Source organism: Pieris brassicae, chromosome 7 (assembly GCF_905147105.1).
Source record: "Pieris brassicae chromosome 7, ilPieBrab1.1, whole genome shotgun sequence".
NCBI lineage: Eukaryota > Metazoa > Arthropoda > Insecta > Lepidoptera > Pieridae > Pieris > Pieris brassicae.
The window spans coordinates 17,684,632-17,710,508 of NC_059671.1; the positions used below are offsets into that span (position 1 = coordinate 17,684,632).

The 25,877-nt window shown below is 32.2% G+C and overlaps 2 protein-coding genes across 9 annotated transcripts in view; one reads left to right on the forward strand and one right to left on the reverse strand.

Annotated features, from left to right (window-relative positions):
* Window positions 1–23,418, reverse strand: part of LOC123711624 (sodium/hydrogen exchanger 3) — a 31,742-nt gene extending 8,324 nt beyond the window's left edge. For 4 of the 8 annotated variants that reach the window (XM_045664258.1, XM_045664256.1, XM_045664257.1 and 1 more), the window contains exons 1-11: window positions 23,218–23,414; window positions 12,249–12,436; window positions 9,221–9,491; window positions 5,958–6,221; window positions 5,254–5,479; window positions 3,747–3,974; window positions 3,117–3,334; window positions 2,754–2,837; window positions 1,991–2,199; window positions 1,132–1,257; window positions 487–644 (exon numbers count right to left, since the gene is read on the reverse strand). In XM_045664258.1, coding sequence (XP_045520214.1) covers window positions 487–644; window positions 1,132–1,257; window positions 1,991–2,199; window positions 2,754–2,837; window positions 3,117–3,334; window positions 3,747–3,974; window positions 5,254–5,479; window positions 5,958–6,221; window positions 9,221–9,491; window positions 12,249–12,359 — 1,895 coding nt within the window. In that variant the 5' untranslated portion in view covers window positions 12,360–12,436; window positions 23,218–23,414. Of the gene's footprint in view, window positions 1–486; window positions 645–1,131; window positions 1,258–1,990; window positions 2,200–2,753; window positions 2,838–3,116; window positions 3,335–3,746; window positions 3,975–5,253; window positions 5,480–5,957; window positions 6,222–9,220; window positions 9,492–12,248; window positions 12,437–22,423; window positions 22,442–23,217 lie in introns of those variants that run through there. The other 4 variants (XM_045664254.1, XM_045664259.1, XM_045664260.1 and 1 more) reach the window with 4 other exon arrangements.
* Window positions 6,421–9,090, forward strand: LOC123711625. The gene has a single exon (XM_045664261.1). It carries the CDS (start codon window positions 6,537–6,539, stop codon window positions 8,910–8,912), a length of 2,376 nt encoding a protein of 791 aa, XP_045520217.1. The 5' UTR covers window positions 6,421–6,536; the 3' UTR covers window positions 8,913–9,090.
* Window positions 23,419–25,877: the final 2,459 nt, after the last annotated feature.

A 25,877-nucleotide genomic window follows, 5' to 3' on the forward strand; every position in this document is an offset into this window, starting at 1 on the left:
ATGCAATAATTAAACACAATATATAGGTGTTTATTGATCTGGTGTAAATGCATAAAGGTACTACGTTATAATGAGATTAGACTTACAAACAGCATTATCTGTTGTAACCATTGTATAAGTACGCAATTTACCTAAAGGTTGTAAATACCAGTTCATAAAATCCCAAAACAAAATCTATTGACGCAATTGGTTTACGTCGCTTTCAAAGTCGTCCAATAAAAAGCAAATAACAGTTATCACAGTCCTTTTTTCAGTTGTCAGTCGTACTAATTTGTGTTGTTAACAATAATCTTTAGCTTTATGGCAAAGGAGATCTTAAAAATATTTAGCATCTATATATTTTGATTTTGTATAAAATAATTAATTAGACGACTATAGACGACTCCTTAGAGTTATGATTTTTATAACGCAGAAGGTGCAGTAATACTGGACATTCTAGGCTACAAGCTGATAAAACTAGAGAGATCTGATTTAGAGAAGACGTACCTTCCATTTAAATTGGCATTAGTATAATTCTTAAATATAGCCGACATTGACTCAGCCCCGGAAATGTTTCCAATGGTTGAGGCGTTTCTCTGCATGTACTCTATAGCATCTTTCATAGCCAACTTGGAATATGTTTCTAGAATCTTTGGCTCGGCACCCTAACAAAAATATTACACATTAAAACTCTCATTAAGCAACATATACATGTAAGAAAGTTTTTTTATCTGTTATAAGTTGTAGAGTTTTTTATTAAAATTACGCGAGCAATATAAATGTCTCGGTAGATTGAATACGTAATTTATGACAAGAGTTTGGTATGACAAAATATTATTATAACATTTTTTTCAATACAAATAGAACAATGTTAAGTTATTATTTTAGTGTATTTTTATTTCCCGCCATATTGCATGATTACAATACATCCGTACTTAGTAAGACTGAAAATCTAAATATCATTAATTCATATCGGTAACTTAATGTACGAATATCTGTAAATATATAATCGTTCAGAATCTATATGCACTGCCAGTTCTCAAATCAAGGGCGTAGCACTGACGAGAAGAACTGGAAATCAACTTTCCGTCACTCTTTTAAATCGCTAAAGTTGTAAACATAAAATTATACTTTAGCGTATATATCAATTACCTGATAATTTCGTAGTAAAAATGGCCTAATAAACCGATTATCGAACCTCTTGAACTTATCACGTATATGGTGATTGCCATGTTTTCCTAAAATATCTTCAATGCCTGCCATGAGGTGATCCATAAACTGTAAATAAATTAAACAATACATTTTAGGTTATTTGCTATACCAAGGGCAAGGGTCTGTTGTACAGATCCCCTCTATCTCTGTCTTCGACAGTATCGATATGTTTATATGTTCGCAGAGTGAATACACAGTAGCAATATTGTGTAAATTATGTGTTTAATGTTATGTACATATCTAATTATATTTTAATTATTTAATGTTTCTCGTCAATATCGTATTGGTATAGGTCTGTAAGGATAATGTATGCTTTTTTGTAATAAATAAATAAATGTTTATACATAATTTTAGCTCTATAATTACGAATTAATAAAAAACTTTACTGAAAATGGTTATTTTATATATTTTATGTTTTTTTTTAAAATAACTATATATATTATCGTAATTCTTAATTAAATATGAATAACATAATATTATTATTAAGAACTAAACCAAAAAAACTTTGAATTATATTGCTTATGTATGTATGTCTAGTTATTACTTAAAGTACTTCAAAATTAATAAAACAATAATTCTAAAGCTTATTGTTCCCATGACAATCCTTACCTTCTATTTTACATAGAAAATATCAGACAACTTAAAATATTAAACCAGAACATTAAAAAATTAAAAAAAAATACTTATTTCAGATTCCAAAATCACTAAAAAACTTGATTTTAACCAAAAAGACCGTTACACCATGTATTGTTTTGTAATTTTTTATGTACAATACATAAAAGTGTAAATATAGTAATACCCTTTCATGAATCCTCTCGTTCATTGTCGGTTTGCGTTTCTCCACAGTTTTTACGTTGAGTATCTTCACCAATGGTTTTATCGTGATTCCTTGTATAAAAACGGTGAAATAGATGACCGCTATAGTTGTCGTCACAAACATGGGTTGTAGTTTCACCACTTTTGGATCTATTAATAGCACCAATGCAAATGCCACTGCACCTCTTAAACCTAGAGTGAAAATCTCTTTTAATTTTAATATATTATGCAGATTTGAGAAGTGTCCAACCTAGGCTTTAGCGTGCACCTTATAATCACGGTTGCGCTTCAAACGAGTTCTCTTCTTCTACACTCGCTCGTATAATGAAAGAAAATATCACTAGAAAACGGCGAAGTCAAGCACAAACGTCTACCTACTTGCTAATTTAGAATTCACTAAGATCACGAAAGAGATACGGAAATCTGAGGCCAAGATATTGAGATAAATTAGTAAATAGGCTGTAGCGTAGGTTGGAGCGTCAGCGTAAACAATTGTATATATATATATTTACAAGAGAAAGAAAATTCAATGATTCTTAATGTATATTTCCTGCCAGTTCTCAAAGGAAGGTGAGAAAAACTGGCAACTCTGTTTGTCCTTCTTTATAACCACGTCTTCACAAGATAGTTGTAAGGCTTGTAACTATTTCACTATGCTCTTGAATCAATTAATAAGTAAAAAAATGCAGAATGACATTTCAGAAATATTTTAGGGATTTATTTAAATTAATCACAGCTAAACTTACCCCCGTAAGACATGACGAACTTTTCAACAGTTTTTAATTTGTGCAATCTAAACTTATTCGCTACCGCGCTTAATATATACACCCCTGAAAATAATAATACAACTTTACACACGTATTTCTCTTAAAATACTTTAATTAAAATAAGCTTTCATTAGCGCTCATTTTTGCGCGGGCTGTCGCTCAGAGGTGTCTTGCGATTAAGTCAAACTATAAAGTCGAGACTTAGCGCAATGTCAAAAATTTATATAATTTTAATAGCGAAACTATCATTCCTATAGTTAACGCTATCGCTATAGTTTCAACTCTGAATTGTTGTAAATTAGATATAGCTGCTGCTATCTGGGCAATAAAAACAATACATACCTATAATACGAAACACGGAACAGAAAACTATGGTCAATAGAACAAACCAAGTGTTCCAAACATGATTATTATTCACAGTAGCAACCCCGAGGAACATAAAAATGATAGTTTCAGAAGATGACGACAACATTTTCATTGTATATTTAATTGTTGTGTGAGATTTGTGCGATATATTGGCTTCGACATAATTCTTCATTGTTATCCCGCAAAATGTAATTCTGAAACAAAATTAATTACACAAACGTTGAATTGAATTGAGGAAACGAAGCTAATGTTAATAAATTATACTTGTCGTCTCTTAAATTGTTCTTTTCATTCGGCTGAATCTTTATAAATCTTCTGTTCGTGCGTTTGTAATTAAACCCAAGCCCTGGACCGATTTTGATGAAACTTTTTTATTCAAGTGAATTCCTGTAATTTTACAATTAGTTGTCCCTTTTATTAATGAAGATAGGTGTACATGGACAACGTGATTTTTTACCTGGATAAAGAAATGTTTTTTTGTCTAAATAATTTACAGTTCGACAAACAGCATTGTACGCCTTGTTTATGATGGACGTAAATATAAAATAATACAATAAATAACACATTTTGGAGCGTTAAAAAGCGATTATGTAATATTTTACTCACGCAAGTATCCCGCTCATATGAAACATCTCAGCATTTAAGTACGCCAGGTAAGCCATTACAAAGATGAAAATCGGTTCAATAACTCTAACTTCATGGGTGAATCGTGTCACGAGGCCAGTTGCAAAACCCCACACCACCCCAATACACGTCCCACCGAAGGCCACAACTATAAATGATCCGAAACCAGCGAGAAAGTCTGTATACATCAATTTTGATGGTCCCATTTCACTGTAATAAAAAACAGAATCTAAATCACAAGTGTTTAATTGTAAACGCGTTATTCTAACATACTATAAACTTCATAGCTGCTGAATGTTATTTCTGTTGAAAACTGGAGTTTATTTATTTACATTAACACTTATTCGACAAACACTAACTTAAGCATAATATAAACGAAATTGAAATTAAATCTTTTCATAACAAGTAATGGGCATTGTCTTTCAGTAACACGTAGAAAACTAAAAAACCGAATTTCTATTACTCAAATACAATAATTTATTTATATTTATTAAATGTAATAAACTCGCTACCGTCTACACTTCTTACTTATATAACAAGAAACAATATTAAATTTAATTTAAAAAAATATTACATAAATCAAACAATTATAAATTATGCATAACAAAAATTATGCTAATCAGATATCATCGTCATTTAATACATATTCGAACATAAGAACACATCCTGTATTCGAATGAGAATTCTCATCAAAAACAGTTTTCTTGCATCGGCTATCTATGGAGCGTCAATGTTTCAATTGGTTTATGACGTTTTACGCAATTTTAATGGTTTGATTGTTATAGTTTATATGTCACTAGTCAGACTAGAAAGAAAAACTGTGTACATTTTGTGTTTCCACCACACCGACTTCCTTTCTATTAAGATCATTTATACAATAAATAAATATTTATAATGTATACTTTAACTGGTAGAAGTTATCAATATAATATTTAAGGTTCAATGCACCAAACGATCTATGGGAAAATGAGACGTCATTGTCAGTAACAGTATGTTCTTTTATAACACATCATTATTTAGACAAGTGGTTAAGCAGGCGAATTTGAACTGTGGCCATACGTTTAAACCGGTTGTGTACTAATTTATTTTCTATGTGCCACAGACACGCTTGTACAGTCATAGAATACATAGGGTGATCAATATGTCATAAGAATCTTAGCGCTAAATCGGACTTCTATACGTTAACAATGTAAAAGATTAGATGTTTGGAAGTTCATTCAGTCGCGACTAGATAGGGTATATAAGAAATCGATGGCATGTGTCAAGCTCTACCTACAGCCATGACCTCTTATTTCGAGCCAATTGGCACCCTTAACTATCCATCTCAAAACGTTTTAATATCATGGTGGGCCTAGGTTCGCCCACTTGTATTAAACTCTGAATTTGACGCATAAATTATCACGAGCCTTCATAGATAAGACAAACCTAAAAAATAGAACAAAACCGTACAATCAATAGTATAGTGTGGGAACTGTCACGTGATACATACGTATAAGCCTCGAACATGTGATACAGAACGACCGTTACTGCGTCGTTCAAAAGGGATTCTCCAAACACTACTATATACAAAATTTCGTCAACATGAATTTCTTCGAACACAGCTAACACCGCGACCGGGTCCACAGCCGATATTAAAGCTGAGAACAGTAACATGTCCAGTAGCGGGGTTTGGAATGCAAACATGCCTGTTTGTCCACACGCCCAGAGGGATAGACCTACAAACATAGAGTTAATTTGTAGTCAAGGTTCGAATAAATACCAAAGAAGGTTGTATTTCATATGGAGCCTCATAATAATAGTCTATTGTCTATTTAGTGGAGATAAAGTTAGTTGAAGAATTTTATATTTATACTAGCTATGTGCAATGATAGAGATATTTTAAAACTAGCTTAATCTGTAATCTTTAATCTTTGCACAGCATGAAAGGTGACAAAAAAATCAAAGAAGAAAAAATATATGTTTTCTCCAGTACCTTAAAACGTGGGTAAAATAGAACTATCTTATAAATAGACTATCTTTTTTGTGAAAACAATTTTCGATGTTCGATTCCTCTCAAAGCATAACGTATAATAAAATATCAATAAAATAAATGTAAATGTATTATGTCTACACCATTCTCTACTCCACTTCTGAAGCATTTAAAATTTTGGGTCAAAATGTAGCCTTTTAAATATATATGCTCTTATGACTTACCAATAGTCAATGTATTGAATACTGTTCCAACGACAGCGAATAAAAGTATTGTACCCAAGTGGTCAAAGAATAACCTGTTGGGCATGAAGTAGCCAGCGTCTAGGATTATTGGCGGCAGCATGTAGAGAAAGAATGTGTCTGGTGTAAGTGGCTGTACGTGGACACTATGAGTGCTTAGCAGCAGAGCTCCAATCAGCACCCCCACGAATATAAGGAGGCAGGATTCAGGGAACATTTTTGACAGTTTAGGAGCCATGTGGAATCCTGAAACAAAAGTTTAATTACTCCTACGTGGATATTGGATTTAATAAAGTCAATATATGTATCTAATTAAATTATAAGTAGTATATTCAGACCAATTTACAATTTTTAGTCTTTAATTCTTATTTATTTTCTTCTGTATCAAATATTTTATCTGACAAATGAAATGTCAAATTTATCACTTAATGTTTAAATACCATTGCAAATGTAGTAACTTATAAAAAAATCTAGTCTAGTTGTTCTTTTGATCGCGAAATGTGAGTTTTTTGTTTAAATTTTTATTCTTAAAATTAAAAAATAAATTAATATGTCACCAGCATGGCAATCGTGTTAGATTCGTCTTGTAACGCAAGACTTCACACGGCTAAATCCCATACAAGTATTTACGATATTTATGCACCTACTGGAAATGATGGTCATCATTCAAAGCATAGAAAAACATGTCCTATTCATGAACTTTCTGGCGATCCCCATAGAAAGTATTCTCAGGTAAGAGGATCTATCAGACTTTATCAAACACCATATGTCACAAGTGAAAAATATCATGCATTAAACAAGAGATCCAGTGACAAATCAGTTGTTCGTTCCACCAGCACACTATTCTACGATCTGGATAATTTAGCAAAGAGGCACTCATATGACTGTGTTGCTGACTTCGAAGTATCCACTAATAACACTTTATTAAATAATGCAAAGAAAAGTAACAATACTACTGGTTTTGAAGCAAAATCGAAAGCTATTGTCCAAGAATGTACGACCGAAGTCCAGGCGAAAATGACACCAAGAGACAGTGTAGCCATTAATAGAAGAATAAAAAAGCCTACAAAAAGCAACTCGCTTATTTCTTCAGATATGTTTTTAAATAATACCGATTATTCAACCCCGAATATTACACGTATTCATGAAAGGGATCAAAAATTTTGGTCATATTCTAAATACAAAACCGAGTATACTAGACCGATGTCAGAAGAAAGGAGAAGAAGACTCAAACACAACGATCAAAATGGTGATGATCCCTGTCCTTGTCAATTATTTTCATATGCTTGTCCATGTACAGATAAAAAGTCCCTTACGGATTTAGCTAAAAATAGTAAAACCGTAACAGCATCTAATCAAGTTACAACTTTAAAAAATACAGCATCTTATTATAAAAAAAATACCACAAAGGATAAAACCAAGAGTCTTGTGGATAAAGTCACTAGTCCCACAAGAAGTGAGATGCTTCCAGAATACAATGTAGCGCGAGTCTCCAATCAAATGTCACCCCAATCTATTTACCATAAAAACATGTCCAAGCATACATGTCATGAAATGCGGTGCAATCATAGCCCCAAGCAAAAGTGTTATAAGAAATCGAGACAAATTATATGTCCGAAATGTAAAGAAAGAATTGAAATACCAATTATAACGGAAGAAGACGATCACATGATTTTCTCTCATATTCAGGAAAACACCTCTCCTGGTCAACAGTCATACGTAAGTAGTTTTAGCCAAAGGAGCAAAGTTGATGGAGACGTATGTAGTCATGACCCCCCATGTGAACTGGTGCCGGTATGCCAAATACTGCCATCTGAACAACCTTTCGGAAATAGTACCAAATGTTTTAAAATGGAATCCAAAATTAAAAATAATAGAACAATTAAAATCACAAAAGCTTGTAGACATCACCCTCCGTGCACGGTGGTACCTTCCTGCCAAAGAATGAGAGTACTGAGTAACAACTGTGAGTACATCCCACCATGTCTTCATCGGCCTCGTTGTGTAAATTTACCTCTCTGTATCCCTTTTTCCAAGACAATCGACTACGATGAGCTGATAAATAAACCGCTTAACGAAGAAGATAGTCTAAAGTGCCATCACATGTACTCAACTCCTGCGTACGTACCGGTCTATGAGCACGAATCAGTGGGGAATAATATCCAGCAACACTTCCATGCAACTCACAACCCCTGTGAATATGCTAACGATTATGGACCTACTTTTTTTTTGACACCAAAGCTGACTCGTACTTCTCCAACATTTTCACCTAATCAAAACCAATCGCCAACCAATAAGCATTCCCCGATGTCATGCACGTGTCCTAAAACTAATAAATCGTGTCAATATGAATGCGCTGAATGCAAGTGTGACGACACTAAGACAACAAAGAAAAATGAGAGCGAAGATGTTATCATATATATTAGAGATGTTGGTTGTCAATTTCGTAATAAACATATTCCATGCAGTAATTTGTTACAATCAAATACATCAAATGTTTCATTTGAAGAAGATACAGGGCAAATGGGCAACTATTTCTCTAATTATCATACCCTTCGATATGAGGATAAGTACACAAACCCTGTGTCTGGCGTTGAACGGACCTCAATTTCCAGCAGCTCTCTTGAAATCGACAGCCACTGTCCGTCTCACGGTACGGATAGAAAACCACATTCCGAAATAATTACAGGTTTTAGGCCAAGAATCTCTCCCATTATAGCAAATTGCTCTTTGAAAGACCCTATTTTGGAGTACTGTATAACTACAAATAAAGACTCAAATAAGAAAAGAAGAAAATCGCAAAGCATTTTGTACACTGCGAGCTCACGAAAAAGTTTTATAAAGAGTAAACATAAGAAATCCTCTGTGAAAAGACGAAGAAAATCTCGACTGAGCTATCAAAGTATTCTAAACTCTGACTCGAAGAAAGAACATTGAGAAGCAATTTTATATCAAACATGTGGTAATTTGGAGGAGAAAAATATTTTATGTGTATAACCGACGCTTTAAAATTTTAATTTTACGTCTGAAATATCAACAAACATCATGAAATAAATATTTGTTTTGTCCAGTTAACCTTCGACGTTACGTAAACCTTACAAATTTACTGAGTATTAAACGTTTATTCAAGAAAAATATTTCTTTGTTCCAACGTTCCACTCTCTACACAATACAGGCAATTACATATACACATTATTTCACAGTGTAGTCCATGTAAATAATGTTGTAGGATTAATAATACTAACCTATTTTGGCAATACTCGCAAAGAAAATCCATAATCCAATCAAGAATGGTGTTTCTACACGATGAAATTCAAACGCTGCTATTACAAGGGTTCTTTCTTTCTTCGGCTCTTCTGTTGGTGGGGTAGCTGTGGTGATTTCTTGCTTCTGACGCAATTGGGTCCCCGGCGGCTCTCCAGGTAAAGGGGCCACAGGGCCCATGGGCCCAAAGCCAAGGCCCGGATACGTTGAGATCCCATCTACTGCAATGGACGGACTCGATTTTGTCGTACTCTGTAGGTAATACATTAATATCAATAATCTTAAACACATAAATAAAATATTTATGCATTTGTTTAAGTTCCAAAGTATATAATGAATAAAATGAAGTAATAATAAATTATATAACCAATTAATTGGTGTTTGAAGACCTGATACATCAGAAAGCCATGGACTGGGCATATTCCTGTGTCCGTATTCAATCGATATCGAACTTTCTGAACGTACGTTAGTGCCATAGTAAGTATCTATCCATGACTAAGCCAATGAATTATTATTTAGTAAATCTAAATAAGTAGAATTGCTGGAATTGACAAAGAACTCTGTCGTTTCAAAGCAAATTATTCAATAAAAACAGGCTTATAAGTTTTATTCGACGATATTTAAAAGCAACTTTACAATTTACATAAATAAATATATTTAAATATGGCAAAAGCGAAAAAAGGAGTCCATGGAAAGAAGTTTATTTGAAACATATTTATATACATTAGTTGAACTCTTAATTTGCTTAACCTTTGACTAGGACTTGGCAAATTTATGTAGAAGACTTTAAGGGACAAGACGTCTCACAGATTTCGAAATTAAACATTTGTCAAAATTGCATGTGGATGATTTATAAAATAAATTGTATTTATAGTTAACTATTGGTATATAATAAAACAATTGTAAATAATTCAATCATTTTTTTATAATTACTTATAATAAAACTATAATTATTTTTCATATTTTATTGGCTAATTACTAATCAAAACTAAGATTTTCTAAGCGTACAAACAAGGATTTGTTTAGAAGCTAGAAAATCGATATTACTTGCTCTCATTGTTCAAATAAAATACCGTTGCAGTTTGCTGAATTCTTGCCAGCTGCCGTTCTTGACCTTGCTTTGTCGCGGAATTTACTCTTGAGAATTATCTCAAGTTACGGAGACCTTGTCTAAGGTAAATAGTTCAATGGTTTGACTGAAGTTCTAAATGATTATTAAGTACAATATTCATTTATACACGTATGACTGTACGGTTTAACTTTATCTTAGATTTCCAACGGGAATCGTTAAACTGTGTAATCTTAACTTATATAATGCTTTTTCTCATTCACAGGCCCTTTTATCTTTATTCACTTTCTTAAAAACATTTTTTTAAACAATTAAAGATTCGCATCTTTATACAGTCACAAAAATTAAAACCACATAATTTCAACCTGTCCTACGCTGAAACGGAAATGTACTACTACTACTTACTTATTGTGTTATAATAGTTTAATTATAAAATGTAAGTGTTATGTAGAAATTATTGTTAAGTACCGTTAACATATCAAAAGGAAGAGACACTAGCTGCCCACGACACATGCAGTCCTAAATATCCTGTTATAATAAAGTTTCTTCTTCTTTCCTTATAAAATATACGTACTGAAATTTCACAGAAATTAATAACTTGTTTTGTTCATATCCTCGTTTGTATAATCAATTATACTATGGAGCAAGGTCGAAAGCGTTAAAGTGGTTGGACACGTGCAATAAAAATATATTTTGCTTTTATATATTTATAAACTGCCAATCAAATGTCTATACTTGAGTGGCGTATTAACGATTTTCATACGAGTATAACTTTATCGCAACCATGAGTAATGCACACCAATGTTTGCGAATTTTTATTGTATAGTCTGTGCGGAACGAGCGTATATAGGAATTTTATTCTTATTTCCTACGCGTCATCTCATTTATTAAATCAATTCAAACCTTATTGACTGTTAGTTATTTTACATAAACTATCAACGATTATTGTAGAATTATAATGAGCTGAAAGTGTTACCAACAAGATAAAAGGAAGCGTAATAATAAAGGTAGCAATGCAGCGAACTCAAATACCACAACTGTCCTCTTTACCCACAAAGTCGTATGAAGAATCTTACAGAGCCTCTGGCGGTAACGCACAAAACTAATTTAGTACTAAAACGAACTAAGCATTGAATATATGGTTATACGCAGTGAGTTGCACGTTTTACCGCTGTCAACTTTTCAGTAGTAACTCATAAACTCATAAATTCGTTTGCACTACAAATTCACATAAAATTTCTATTTGTTTTGTATTTTATAATAACAATTGTAATGTAATAGAACTAGCATTCTACGGTGGTCAGAAATGCCCTGCAATTGTTGAATATATGGTTGTACGCAGTGAGTTGCACGTTTTACCGCAGTCAACTTTTCAGTAGTAACTCATAAACTCATAAATTCGTTTGCACTACAAATTCACATAAAATTTCTATTTGTTTTGTATTTTATAATAACAATTGTAATGTAATAGAACTAGCATTCTACGGTGGTCAGAAATGCCCTGCAATTTATTATAAGGCATATTAGAAAGCATATATATATAAAAAATAATAAATATTTCATTTATACCTTACATGAGAATTAGATTAAAGCCTTTTATTTTATATTTATATTTTATTTAATAACTTTTGTAACCTACTTACTTTTTATTTTTTGTTCGTATATTTATGTATATTATGGTAACAAAGTATAAATAAATAAATATTTGCTAAAATATAGAACATTACAGTTATTTAGTTTTAAATAAACGTATTCTGTTTTTCATAAAATCACATGCAATAAAAGCCTCGTTTGTACTTTAGTTATAATTTATTATCTACTTACTTATTATATTTTAGATTAAGTTTTATTTATGTATTGGAATTAAGTTGTTTTTATGTAACTTAAATAAGTGTTACTGGGTGTCAGCAATAAAGGCTTAATAATAATAATCTACTTACTTCAATAGGATTTGTGTTTGCGACAGTCAAAAGAGCAGCAGCGGTGAAAAGACCAAACGCTCGCCTGCAGGCCCTCCGGCTTAAGTTGACGCCATGCTTGAGTGACGTCATATCTACTAGAAATCACCTTTCGCACATCTATACGCAACACTTTATTTTAACATTTTCACATTTGAATCCGTTTAACGCTGGGAAGGAAATGACTCTCGTATAATGTTAAATTTGCGATGCTGATAACGTAAATGCGTACCTAATTCTTTTGCGTGACTTTGCATATGATTTTTTATTTCATTGCAGATTTATTAATAATTGTATTGGTTTTCTTTAGAGCAGTGTTGGCCTAGTGGCTTCAGCGTGCGACTCTCATCCCTGAGGTCGTAGGTTCCATCCCCGGCTGAGCACCAATGGTTTTTTTTCTGTGTGCGCATTTAACATTAGCTCGAACGGTGAAGGAAAACATCGTGAGGAAACCGGCTTGCCTTAGACCCAAAAAAACAAAAGTTGACAGCGTGCGTCAGGCACACAACGCTGATCTACTCGCCTAGTAGATTAACAAATGATCATGAAACAAATACAGAAACCCGAGGCCCAGGCCTAAAAAGGTTCTAGCTCTATTGATTTTTTATAGGTTTTCTTGTTTAAGGTGGACAAGACAAGGTTTAAATTAAATAATAGTATGTATAGAAGTAGAAAAAGTTTACAATTGCGAATATATTGCATTTAAAATCATCTCTTGATCAAGGCATCATGGGCCTACGGTAAGAAATGGTTCTATATTAAGAAAAACACTTTTTGAACGGATTGAAGCTATGTATAGGTAAACCTATACATAGCTTGAATCCGTTCAAAAAGATTTCTTAATGTGTAAAAGCTATGTTAACAAAAGACAATACTATGGTTCTATATTATTTTCAATATTGTGGTAGTCACAAAGCACTTTCCTAAAGTATTCTTTATAAAACTCCTCAAGTACATACACAAAGACTACTTTAATAGTTTTACATATACACATAACTTTATATATACACAATCGTACATGTTGTAGTGCAATACGTTTCAACAGTTTTACATTTTATTTAGGTCTAATGGAATCTTATTTGAAGTTACCCCGTTTTATAAAACATTTTAAGGTCTGGGCCTCAGATTTCTGTATCTGTTTCGTAATCATTTTTTAAGGCAATAGATAATGATGGCTAGGGGCCTACACTGTTAGAACCCTTTTTATATGGTTTTAGGGTAAATTAAACTACAGTAAAGATCTGTTATAACGACATCGAAGGGACTACTCATATTTGGTCGTTAAAACCGATAGTCGTAACAGCCGATGACGTTGTTATTAGGTACCTAATACATAGAATTCAGGTTTTGTCTTTATAACAATTCGAGCACGAATAGAACCTAAAAGACTCGTGGACACTAAGCCAAAAAGGCGGGATCTAATTAGGAGTTATAACTGCCTTGATACGTCTCTTCAAACCAAGTGATATGAAATATCTATTCAACAATTAATCTCTATACATAATTAATGACCATAGAGTATTAATATAATCCTAGACTAAGTACGGAGCTGGCGTCGTAATGTCCTCGTCTCAAGGATGTCAACGCCCTAGGACGTTATTTAAATGATATGTAATAGGTACTCGAGTACCAAATAGCTTTATGGATCTATGTCGATGACGTAACATGAGGTTGGTGAGTCACTGTAAGACGTGCCAAAGCCTAAATCTTATTAATTATATTGAAAATACTAATTTGAGATCTAAATACCTATATAAACTAACTTAAAAGTGAATTCTTAAAAAACTAACTGTGCAGCGGTTGTTAAGTAAATTTTTTATAATTCGTTTATAGAAAAAACGACACTAACAATAGAAAAAAGGTATTTAATACATTGAAAGTTTTATATTAACGCATTATCTAGTTAAAGTTTATTTAAATATCACATGAAATTTATAATATTGACTATAGCTAACTTCAGGGTGTAATCCCATCGTAAAAATTTACTCTACACTAACGCGCCAAAGGAAGTATCACTTCAAAAAAAACTACAGTAAGAAAATTATAACAATATAGTTACACTATTTTTACTTTTATAGTTTTAAATTATCTTAGAATATAAATTAAACATTGAGCGGCGGAGACTCACTGTGATCGTCCTAAGCCCCAATTATTATTAGACATTAAGTCAAGCCAAGTAATTTTATCAGTGACAAGTTCGTTTCATTTTGATTTGCTATAAAATGTCCGTATATTCATATTTTCATATATTTTGTCATATTGTATAAATTACAGATGCAACCGATACCGATCCGGTTACCAATATATCGGCGATAATTTGGGTTTGCCGATAAATCGGTTACGGCCGATAGAACGATACTTTTCAAGTGATGTGAACGCGCAACTTTTCATCTAGTTCGTTGCAAAAGAGGCACGGACTATCTATACCCCTCTCACCGCCTTTGTCCCCGCATTCCATTTCGCTAGACACTTTAGTTGGCTTTTAACTGCTTAGTATTTTCTTAGAAACCAAATGAAATAAAACACAGTATATTTATTTATAACACAATACATTTTATAATAAAATTTGAAAGCTTTAACCAAACTTGATATACATATTTTATATTTTTTCTATAACCAGCATTGGTATCGTTAATCGTATTGGCAAAAGGGCGTGTCAGTCCGTCAGTCCCTAGTATAAACTATATAAGCATATTATATAAAATATCTGTAGCATTAAAAAAGTTAAGGTCTGGGCTTCAGATTTCTGTATCTGTTATAACCATACTAACCCTGTATAGATACCATTAGCTATTGATAAAAATCATTCTAAACTTAGATGTTATTAATTTTGATACTACATAAATTCGCTCAAGCAGTTTCAAAGGTATTTAGGTCGTGTTAGATGACTTTAACCACTGCTACGGCGTAGGCGTGAACAATGTTGAGAGTGTAGAGCCTCTACGCTACAAATATCTCAAAGTTCAATTGTTCAATCAGAATTACGTGATATGGAACAAATTTATATGAAATTTACTAACTGTTATTTACATATTTTTATCGTAAAAATATCTTCGATTTAATTAAAATCATGATATGTCTTGTATTAAACGGAATAACCGTTCATTTACACATTTAAAAGCTTTTATGTATATTTCTATAAAAAAAAAATTATATAGAATATGCCCACTGGGCAAACGGGCAGTAGGCTCATCTGGTACCCTCCGCCAAAGGACACTCAAAGTACGAGTGCGCAGCCAGCCTTTTAAAAATTGGTACGCTCGTTTCTTAAAGGACTCTAAGTCATATCACAAGAATGACTGTATGTTTTTTTCAACATTCAAAATTTCATATTGGTTTAAACGGTATAACGGAACATTTTAACATTTAAAAGGGTTTTATATACATTTCCATCATATCATAATTATGCTTGTATGTTACCAGTAGGCGTACCCAATAAACAACCAAATGTTTGTAATAAACAAATGCGAGTAGCAACGAAAATCAATCATAAAAATTCATATATAAAAAAGCCTGATAATAATTGCGTTAGAAAATCTACTTGCGACACGATACACGCTTTTAGTGCCTCATAACTCAATGTAGGCACTAAAAGCGTGTATGTTGTATACCTATTCTATAAACTAAACAAAATCCAATGTAGTCATTTGCAAAATAGGTCGCTTATCAATTGGACCGAATGTCGGTAACGTCAGTCAGCACAATCGAAGCCTCTTGTTCAACCAACCAAGCCGTTCGTGAAACCAACCAACGGTGGAAAAGAAAATGAATCTCATTTCAACGCTTTTATAATACTTTAAATAGTAAATTACTCTTAGTTGAATAATACTATTGTTTAAATTTATTTTAATTAAGCTATGCAGTGATTGATTGTCTCCTGAAACATATAGGCATATTATTTTGTTGATTACAAAGTACAATCCCCGTTATTTATAAAAGTTAAATTATTCAAATATAAAATTACAATACAGTACATTGCCGTCTCTTTCTGTCAAATGCTATTAATGCTGTGATGAAATGAGACAGATTAAGAATCTAAACTAATTTGTGTGTTAGTAAGAAAAATGATAAATAAAATAGTAATTAAAAAATACTGGCTAGATCTGGTTTAATTTGTATATGTAGTAAATTTTAGGAAAAGCAGTTTTGGCCTAGTTGGCTTCAGCGTGCGACTCTCATGCTTGAGATCGAGGTTTGATCCCCGGCTGTGCACCACTGGAGGTTCTTTCTATGAGCGCATTTAACTTTCGTTCGAACGGTGTAGGAAAGCATCGTGAGAAAACTGGCTTGCCTTAGACCTATAAAGGCGACGGCGTGTGTCAGGCACATGTGATCACCTACTTAGCTATAAGATTGACCAACAATCATGAAAGAGATACAGGAATATGGGGCCCAGACCTAAATGCGTTGTAGGGCCACTCATTTATTTATTTTAAGTAACTATGTACGTAACCTAAAAAATTACCACTTCCGGGAAAAATGTTCAGGAGATCCATTTGGGAACTATCAACGCTATAATCGATTCCCGACTCGGAAAAATATTTTATATCACTACTAATAAAAAAATTGTTATCTTTAAGGTTTTTTCCTTAAGTTAATACAAAAGTCAATTAGCTTTCAATAAATGCAACTTTGATAGCGAAAGCCAACAAGTACGATTACTATACTTGATAACAAAATGTCGCTTTGTTTGTCATATCTATGCATTCTCAATGGTATTTTCCATGAAATATCTATTTTCTGATGGAACTTTTAATTGCGACTAATATTTAAAAATGATATGATGATTTTACGATATTGTATTATTATATAATTGGTATATAAGTTAACTAATTTTCATACTTTATATTTAAATCAACTTTATACATGATGTTTAAGGTTAGCATTATTATTAAATAAATACAATATGGTAATAATATATATTCAGTATCTTTACGCAGAAACTACTGCAAATAGATCATAAAATACAAATGATAAAATAAATATTATGTATGGAAACATTAGCATAATATAAGCATGTTTGGAATGGTGAAGTATACGTCGTCCAAATAGTACTGCTGTACCAAATGTATACGTTTAACAGAATCTGTCTTTATCAATTTATATGTCGTGGCTGGTTCGTTGATTCAATTTGAATTAAATAGGTAGTTAATCATATAATGAAATCGTCATATTTCATATAAAGGCCAACTAAAATTGATACAACGTTGAATCGTCAACTGTACTTCAACGTACTTTTAATTTACGTTTATAATTACGACATATACGAATACTTTAGGTTACTCAATAACAACATTACTTGCGTCAACTATATTATGCCGTATATAATCTTCAGGCAGTTCAGTGATATTCGTGTATATGTCGCTGAACTGCTCCTAATCGGCTGGACCGATTTGAATAAAAAAAAATTGTATGCGTTTGGGTAGCGCCCAGGATGGTTTCAATCAACCCGGCAGATGGCGCTGCAGTCAGTATCTTAGTTATTAATATATACAGCAAATGAACAGCTGGTATATATTCTTCTGTGCATGTATTCGCAATTAAACTCCTAAACGGCTGGACAGATTTTGATGACATTTTTTGTGTGTTCAATTGGAGTCGAGAATGATTTACATTATTTGATATAATTTTTGGATGTAAGACATGTACAGGACAATGTCTGTTGGATCCGCTAGAACAGTATATAATGTCTCGATAGAATTGTAATGCAGTTTTATCATTTTATTTCCATACAAAAATTAAAAACCGTTCCATACAAACTCGGTCATTGCTCAAGGTTTCCGTTTCGCAATGGGAACGCCAACGCGTGCAGATATTTCATTTACATCGTTTATTTTAACGAACCAAAATAAGATTACATTCGTGCACTTCTCTTTTCATTTAAATTTCTTTAAAAGGCACTACTCTCGTAGTCCAGGAATCTCATACTGAGGAGAATAAGCTTAAAATAAAGCTGTTTTCCTGAGAACAACTTATGTGAATTTGAAAGCGTCTAATATAACAATTACTGATAAACTATAGATGAAATAAAAATTTGATTTTCGAATTGCCCATGCACAAATGGCCAGGGCTAATATGGAGTTGTGCGTTTGGGGTATTTAACAATTCTATATAATGATACAATATAATTATATAGACAATTGTCATTTATCATATTGTCAATGTCCTTTTGTAATTGTCTAATGTGACATGACTCTTGTTTATTATACCTTCTTACAACGTCGCAACTAGGACTATGTGTTTCGTATAATAAATTTGTCTTAATTTTTATTTGATATCCACATCGCAAGAAATACTGCCAAATTAAAGTTTTTGGTGTCATTTATAGCAAAATTTGAATCAAATTTGGTATTCCAAATAATCCATTGGTTCGTTCAATTGAATCATCAATTGAAGGTTTATATATCTATGGAACATTTCCTATCTAGAAAAACATTCTGAAAGTTTGACGTATTTGACAGTGATTAATGTCGCTTATGACTTGAGTTAGTGATGACCGACTGAGATTGGAGTACGAATAAACTCATTTATTAGGCAATGCACCGGACACGCCAGAAATAGAGCTATAGCTATAGCTAGAGAATAGAGCAGCTTTTGCGTTTCAGCAACGCAGTACATTGATGTGTAGGTAAAGGTTCACTTCTATAGATATCATTTCTAGAGGTTTATTATTTTATAGTTATATATTTTATTAGTCTGTGATATTGATTTAAACCACAGACTTTATAACCGTATAATAACCACAGAATCGTATTAAATAAATATACAGTCCATATCAATTACAATTTTAGTTCTTAAAATATTACTATTCATATACAGTGGCGACATCAATTCTGCTTGGCAATTGCTATTCAACATAAGTCGAGGGATGAATGAGCAGTTTATGAAGGTCGTTACTTAGAACTTACAAGGGCGAAGCCTTTGAAAGATGGCAATTTCTTTTAACTTTTCAAATATGAAAATCATTTAGGGTTTATACTGTCTCGATATATATATATTTATTTACATACCTAACGGGCTATACTCGTATAGTAAATTACTTGTATCTGGCCCTGGCTGAGCACCAATAGGTTTTCTAGTATATGCGAAATTAATATTTGTTTCACCACTAACATTCGACGGCATTCGGACATAGAGGAATAATCCTCTCTTTACCTATAACGAAAAATCATCAAACAAATACAGAGTTTGAAGACAATATCGTCACATTTAAAATAAAATAAAATCTTTGAGTTAAATCACGACGCGTATATTGCATATAATTTACTTTTGTTCCTGAAGCGATAATTGTTGTTTATCAGTTAGCACAAAGATAAAAAACAAACGCAGTCTAACTGATATAATATGCCTGTCTAATGCCTTATTAACTAGAAGAAATCACGAGCTTTAATTTGTTAATATTCTTATAAAAATTAAGGGGCTTAGGTTTTCCGCCATATTATTTATTGTATTGTATTATAATCTCATTATTAAAATATCAGCCACGTCGAATACAAGACTAGACAAAGCGTTTAATAAAACTCATAGAAATGCAGATTGAACGGAGAATTCGATATTGTCTTTTAATATTAATAGTCAGGTATTTGTATGTTGTTCCCACGAGAAAGTGTGAAAGTGCTTACGGCTGGTAGAGGACAAATCTTTGTTTTTAATTTTTTTTAGCTATTTATTACTTAAGATGTCATTAACATGGTGTAATGGTTGCACCTCCTTACACACATTGTATAAAACAAAAAAACTTGGCGATTAAAAAGAGTGGCGGAGAGTTTATTGCCAGTTCTTCTCTTCCTCCTCTCTAGAAACATTTAATATGTATTTCTTTATTGACGTTCATAAGTGTACATCGTGTTACCTAAATGAATAATTGATTTTGACTTTGACATGGTAAAATATACATTTATCATTTGGTTGAAGTAATTTAATATTCATAAAGAAATACTTTAGTAATGAAAAGATGAAGTTGTGATTGATTTTTCGAGGGCTTCTGCGAAATTAATTAATTTTTCATGGAACCAACTCCAGAATGGCATATAGGTATTTCTGAAGCGTTACGACTTAGAAGTCTTTGAGAGAATGCGTAGGACTACAGGCCGGGAATGCATTTGCAAGCCTCCTGGATTTGCAGGTGACCCGCCTGACTTCGTCTGCCCTAGTCCTACAATTATAATTTGCCTGTATTGCTTAGTAGATTGCCCGTTGCATGTCTTTTTTAAATTATTATATTTAGCCGTAAAGAGTGAATAAATTAATAATGATAATAGGAAATAATTGTATTGCCGGCGAATAGTTTATTTCAGTCGACTGTTCAGAAAAAATACGGCTAAAAAGCACGGCCTACTTGTTTATACTAATCTGTTAACATACAGAAATTGATGTTTTCCAATACCTTCGTGTTGTTTTTATAAACAAATTTTATAACATCATTAATGCTGTGGCATGTTTGGAACTAATTTGAAATCGTTTTTACGCAATTGTTAGACTTCAACTGTTTTATCAGATGTCATGCATTTGTTAAAATGTAATATTACTCATTACCGTAGGCCATGTAGTACACGCGATTTGAACCCTGAAAATATACGATAATTTAGGTTTAGTTAAGTTTTTCTTCTTCTTACTTTCAAGAAATAAGCCAATTTCAGTTTCGCCTTTAATCCACCCCAACATTACAATATTAACTAAATTTCGTAGCTTTTATAAGTGCTGTTAGTTTTAATTTTGCACTGAATTTATTTTATACTTTCTTAAGATAGCATTGGTACATAGAAAAAATACACCATTTTTCTTAAACAAATGGCATTAACCCCGATGAATTATGTTGGATTCCTAGCAAAATAATTGGTACTGGTCAGTTACTTTAAAAGTATAAATAAAACCTACCCAAACGTACGTCCCTTGTACCTACTGGGCTTTGGCAGGTTACGGCTCTTCCAACACATACAACGCGTATCAGTAGCGGTTTTGAGCGTACACACACCGTTCGAGCGAATATTAAATGCGCACATAGAATGAAATTCCATTGGAGCATAGCTGAGGATGAAACCTACCTTGGTGAAAGTCGCTGAAGCCACTAGGCCAACACTGCTCTGCATTAATATACCTTATTTTAAATGTATGTATTATATATACACGCAAAATCATAACAATAACATAACTCGTTAATAATAAGACGTTCTGTGTGCTTTATAGACAATAATTGAATAATTTTAAATTTTATCAATTTTCTTTATCGGAAGCGTACGATGTTGCTCTAGTTAAAAGAAACAAAACTTCATAATTGAACGATATCGACTGAGCTCATAAAATATTGGAAAACTACCATGAAGGTTGACATTCCGTAAATAGTGAGCACTAAATGCCAAAGGCAGACCGTTTGTTTTCCCTCTTGACGTAGAAGTCAATGTGTACTGGAGAATGTAAACATAAAATTTATAGTGTAATGTAATGTAGTCGACGTCACAAGAGACCGAAGGTTTTACTTAAAACTGGCATGAAGTCAAAACTATTGCCATAATATAAAAAAAAGAAGAGACCGAAGGTCTGGCAGCTACGTCGGACAAAGAATTAGCCGAGCTATTCAAAGGGAGAACGCTGACAATAACTTCTGAACCTTGGCTAATGGGAATCCTTTTATAAGATAAGTTATTATAATTTTAAGCTTAGTTAATGTGTTTTGTTAATGTTATGTTAGCTGTACGATTATTATATATGTTAATATGAAATATATTATTAATAAATTTAATAATTCCAAGAAGGTCAAATACCAAAAATCTGTTTAGGAAATAAAATTCGTGATAAAAACTAAATCAATCTCAATAAACTATTTAGTTAAAGATCTCATGTCTCATTTTATCACCGCGTGGACATAATTTAACAGAAAATGACTATAATTTAGTTAAAATATTATTAATTATTTTCACTATTAAGCTTAAAAGTCGGAATTGTTATATATAAAGCGCGTGTCAGTCTACTCAATTGTAATGCCTATTAAATTTTCGATATGCTTGTTAAGAGATTATATTTGATATAATAATAATAAAATATCTGTTATCCCTATGATTGGAAGAATCCAGTAACGTTATTTCATACGTTTTGGAAAATATTTAGGTATTCTTTTAGTAATCATTAAAAATGGTTAAATCGTCCCTGTGGCAGTGTACCTTTAATACTGGCAGCATTTCTTCGCTGTATTGCGATACTTATTCGTTGAGCGAGGCAAGCAGCAGCTTCTATTATTACAGGTTATAACCTATTCCCGTAAAATATGATTAAAGTGAATTCTACGTTTACTATTGTATGTACTTACAAAATCTAAATTTACTTGGTAATAATATGTACTTTCATGAGCTGATGCTAAGGCACGTGTATGTTGAGTTCATATCTGAGTTTAAATGATATTGTTTGAGAGAACTGTCTTATAGGATTCACAATGTGAACCTCTCGAAACGTACTGGCCAAAAAGACCTTGTAGTCTACAATATCAAGGTTAAAAGTACCGCAGGATCAGCTGTTTGTGTTTCAAATCATTGTTAAAGTATTGTTTAAGAAAAACACTGTGTTATTTTTGTATTTAACTAGTATTCGTACTCTTAGCGATTCTGATTAGTTTCGTCCTCTTAAGAAAATTACGTCACAAGGATACTTATATAACAAATGATTGTTTTAATAACATTAAAATGTTATTAAATAAACACAATCTGGTTATGTAAAATATTACATTGTTTTCAATTGACTTTTTTATCTATGGTCGCAGTCATTCTAAATTTGAAATCTGTCGTTTATTTACAGCATTTGGACTCTGCAAGCAAAATTAATAATCTATCGATTTCGAAATGTCTGTCGCGTAACATTTACGTAACACAAAACTCTTTGGTGGATATCTCGTTTATACATCATACAACGGCGTACATTCTACACGATATGAAATCTTAATAATAAATAGATTGGAATATACCGATCAGGTGTTATACAGTAGCCGTCGATATTAGTTTCAGCATCGCAAATAAAAACTCACTTTAGGTGAACATGGGTTAGTTATCACTGTTATTGTAATATTTTTTTTGTATTAATTTGTGGGTTTAAGGTTTTAAGGGTATCGATCGCGCGTTGGAAGCGTGTTCGCGCCGGCGGCCGAGAGAGCCGCGACTGGGCGGCCGCCCGCCCTACGCTAGGGCAACGGAACACGGCTGCGCGCCGGCTGTTTTTGTTACCGCTCATCAAACCGAATACATTACACGTGAAGATTCTAATGCAAGTTTATTTTACATCTAAGAATAGATTTTATGATGTTGGATCATGTTTTTGGCTTCGTAATACAAATCATCGTCCCATTCATGAGTTTTCATGGGTTCAGAATTGGCAACTGAAAAATCGATATTACGATCACAACATTTTATTTTTAAGCAATTGTATACATTCAGGGCATTACAGGTGACTTCGTATTTCTGTTTATGGCAAATAGATATCCCATAAGAAAAAATTATAAAAAGATACCCAAAAACGTAGAAATTCTGATGAATAGAAATTTATTGCTTTTGTATAATACGCACGTTTAATACGCAAACATTCGTTATTTATTTCATTCAAATCTTAATAACCATAAAATGTCAAAGTTCACTAAAGAAATAATAGTCCTGAGACGTCACGTAATTGAAATATTTCTTATTTTAGATATTACCCTTTATGTACCTATTTAATGACGCACAAAGGTTATATCAGGGTGTCAAAGAAATTTTCCACAACTTTTTTTCAAGATCTTTAAAGAACACGCACATAACTAAACTAAACTAACTAGATAGAGCTAGAAAAGTGTTTGCATATAAATGCACATACAAATAGTATTAGAAAAAAATGTGTGATATGTATATGCATATGCCCATAATCAAATTTGTTCATCAGGACTTGTGTCTTTTAAACAGTTTTTATAACGAGTTTGTTCTCATAAAAGTTTTTGACTCTAGTTTTAATATATATAATTAAATTTGATCGGTGATACGTGCGTGTACTCCAACGTTACATTATTTAACGGTGCGTTTGAAAAACTACTGTATATTTAAACATAACTCCTATTTTCTTGGTTTCAATATCCTCCTCTCATAACTGGACACTCATCTTCGTATACATGCATCTTTTCAATCCTGCTTCACCATTCGATTGTGAGATGCTCTGCGTATTAAAGTCCAAAAACCATTACCAGTATTGTGTTGTACTCATTTATTATTTTTATCTTATTTATATTGTATAATATTTTGGCGTTTCTCATTTAGCTCTGTGTTCTTTTACATATTTATTTATCCTGTTCTTCGTAATTGTTATGTAAATAAAGAGTTATGAATACTATAGACTAAACAGTGTTTAATATTAAATTTACGTTAGAAAAATGTCATTTATTTTTAATATTAAAGGCTAAAACTGGCAGTATTAAAGGCTCACTGCCACAGGTACCAAGCCGTTTCAACTTATTCAAATTGTTAATTTATAAATAATTAATTATTATTACTATGTAGGTTAAGGATATTGTAAATACTATATATTAGTGTGATGGCTTACGGAAAAAGATCACGTTGTTATATTATATATTTTACTGTTAAAATTTGATAATATTTCGTGACAAAAAATCTATTAAATTGCTCATTTAAATCTTAGTAAGCAACACAAAATAATAAGAGAGAAAAACATATTAACTACATAGGTATATTACAAAAGAAACAATATAACAACAGCGACCAACTGCAGTTATTTTATGAATATAACACGAAATGCAGTAGAGATCTTCTCTCAATTATTTCAGTAGGTTACAGTAGGGTGCTGTTTGTTAAAGCTGCACTTTACTTGATAAATAATATAACTGTTAAAAAATAAAAAGAATAATGCAGGGAGGTTCTATAAAGAGTAAATATTTAACATTGTTTAGAGATATTATTGCCGGACACTATATAAAGTCGTACATTCTTTAATGAATATTTCTTCATTTGTTTAATTGATACTTGTCTTTTAGGTATGTGAACCATTTGCGCCTGACACACACCATCGACCTGCGAATGAATCGTCAATTGAATGCATGATCTCAGTGTTGAGAACGCAATTCTAACCACTAACTACTCAAATACTTACATATATACTCATTTAAAATACGTGTGCAAGTCAAAATAGACTTATAATTGTCATATTTTATTTTACACAAATCTAAAGTTTATATTATTTCGTACCTACTTAAATATATGTAAATTTTTAAATATGGATGACAAAGTAATGGTTATCGGTTTTTTAAAGCAATCAAGACAATAGCTAAAATATTAAACTGAGTTTAGGAATTGGGTCACAACACCGATACAGCTAGCGTGATGGCCTACACTCTAAACAAATCCAATTACGATACTAGTCTTCTCGTGTTTTACCCAAAGAATTAGAACTCCCATTACAGTTAGTAGGTCACTTGTACTGTATTATTTCATTATAATATTAATCTTATAACCACTTACCAAAACGTATACGATTTATAAAGTAAGACTTACCTACTAATGTATTAATAAATACAGAAATTTGTCTACCCCTAGAGAATACAGGACTATGAAAATTTTATAAGATCTAGGTAATCCATCCGTAAATCTGTCA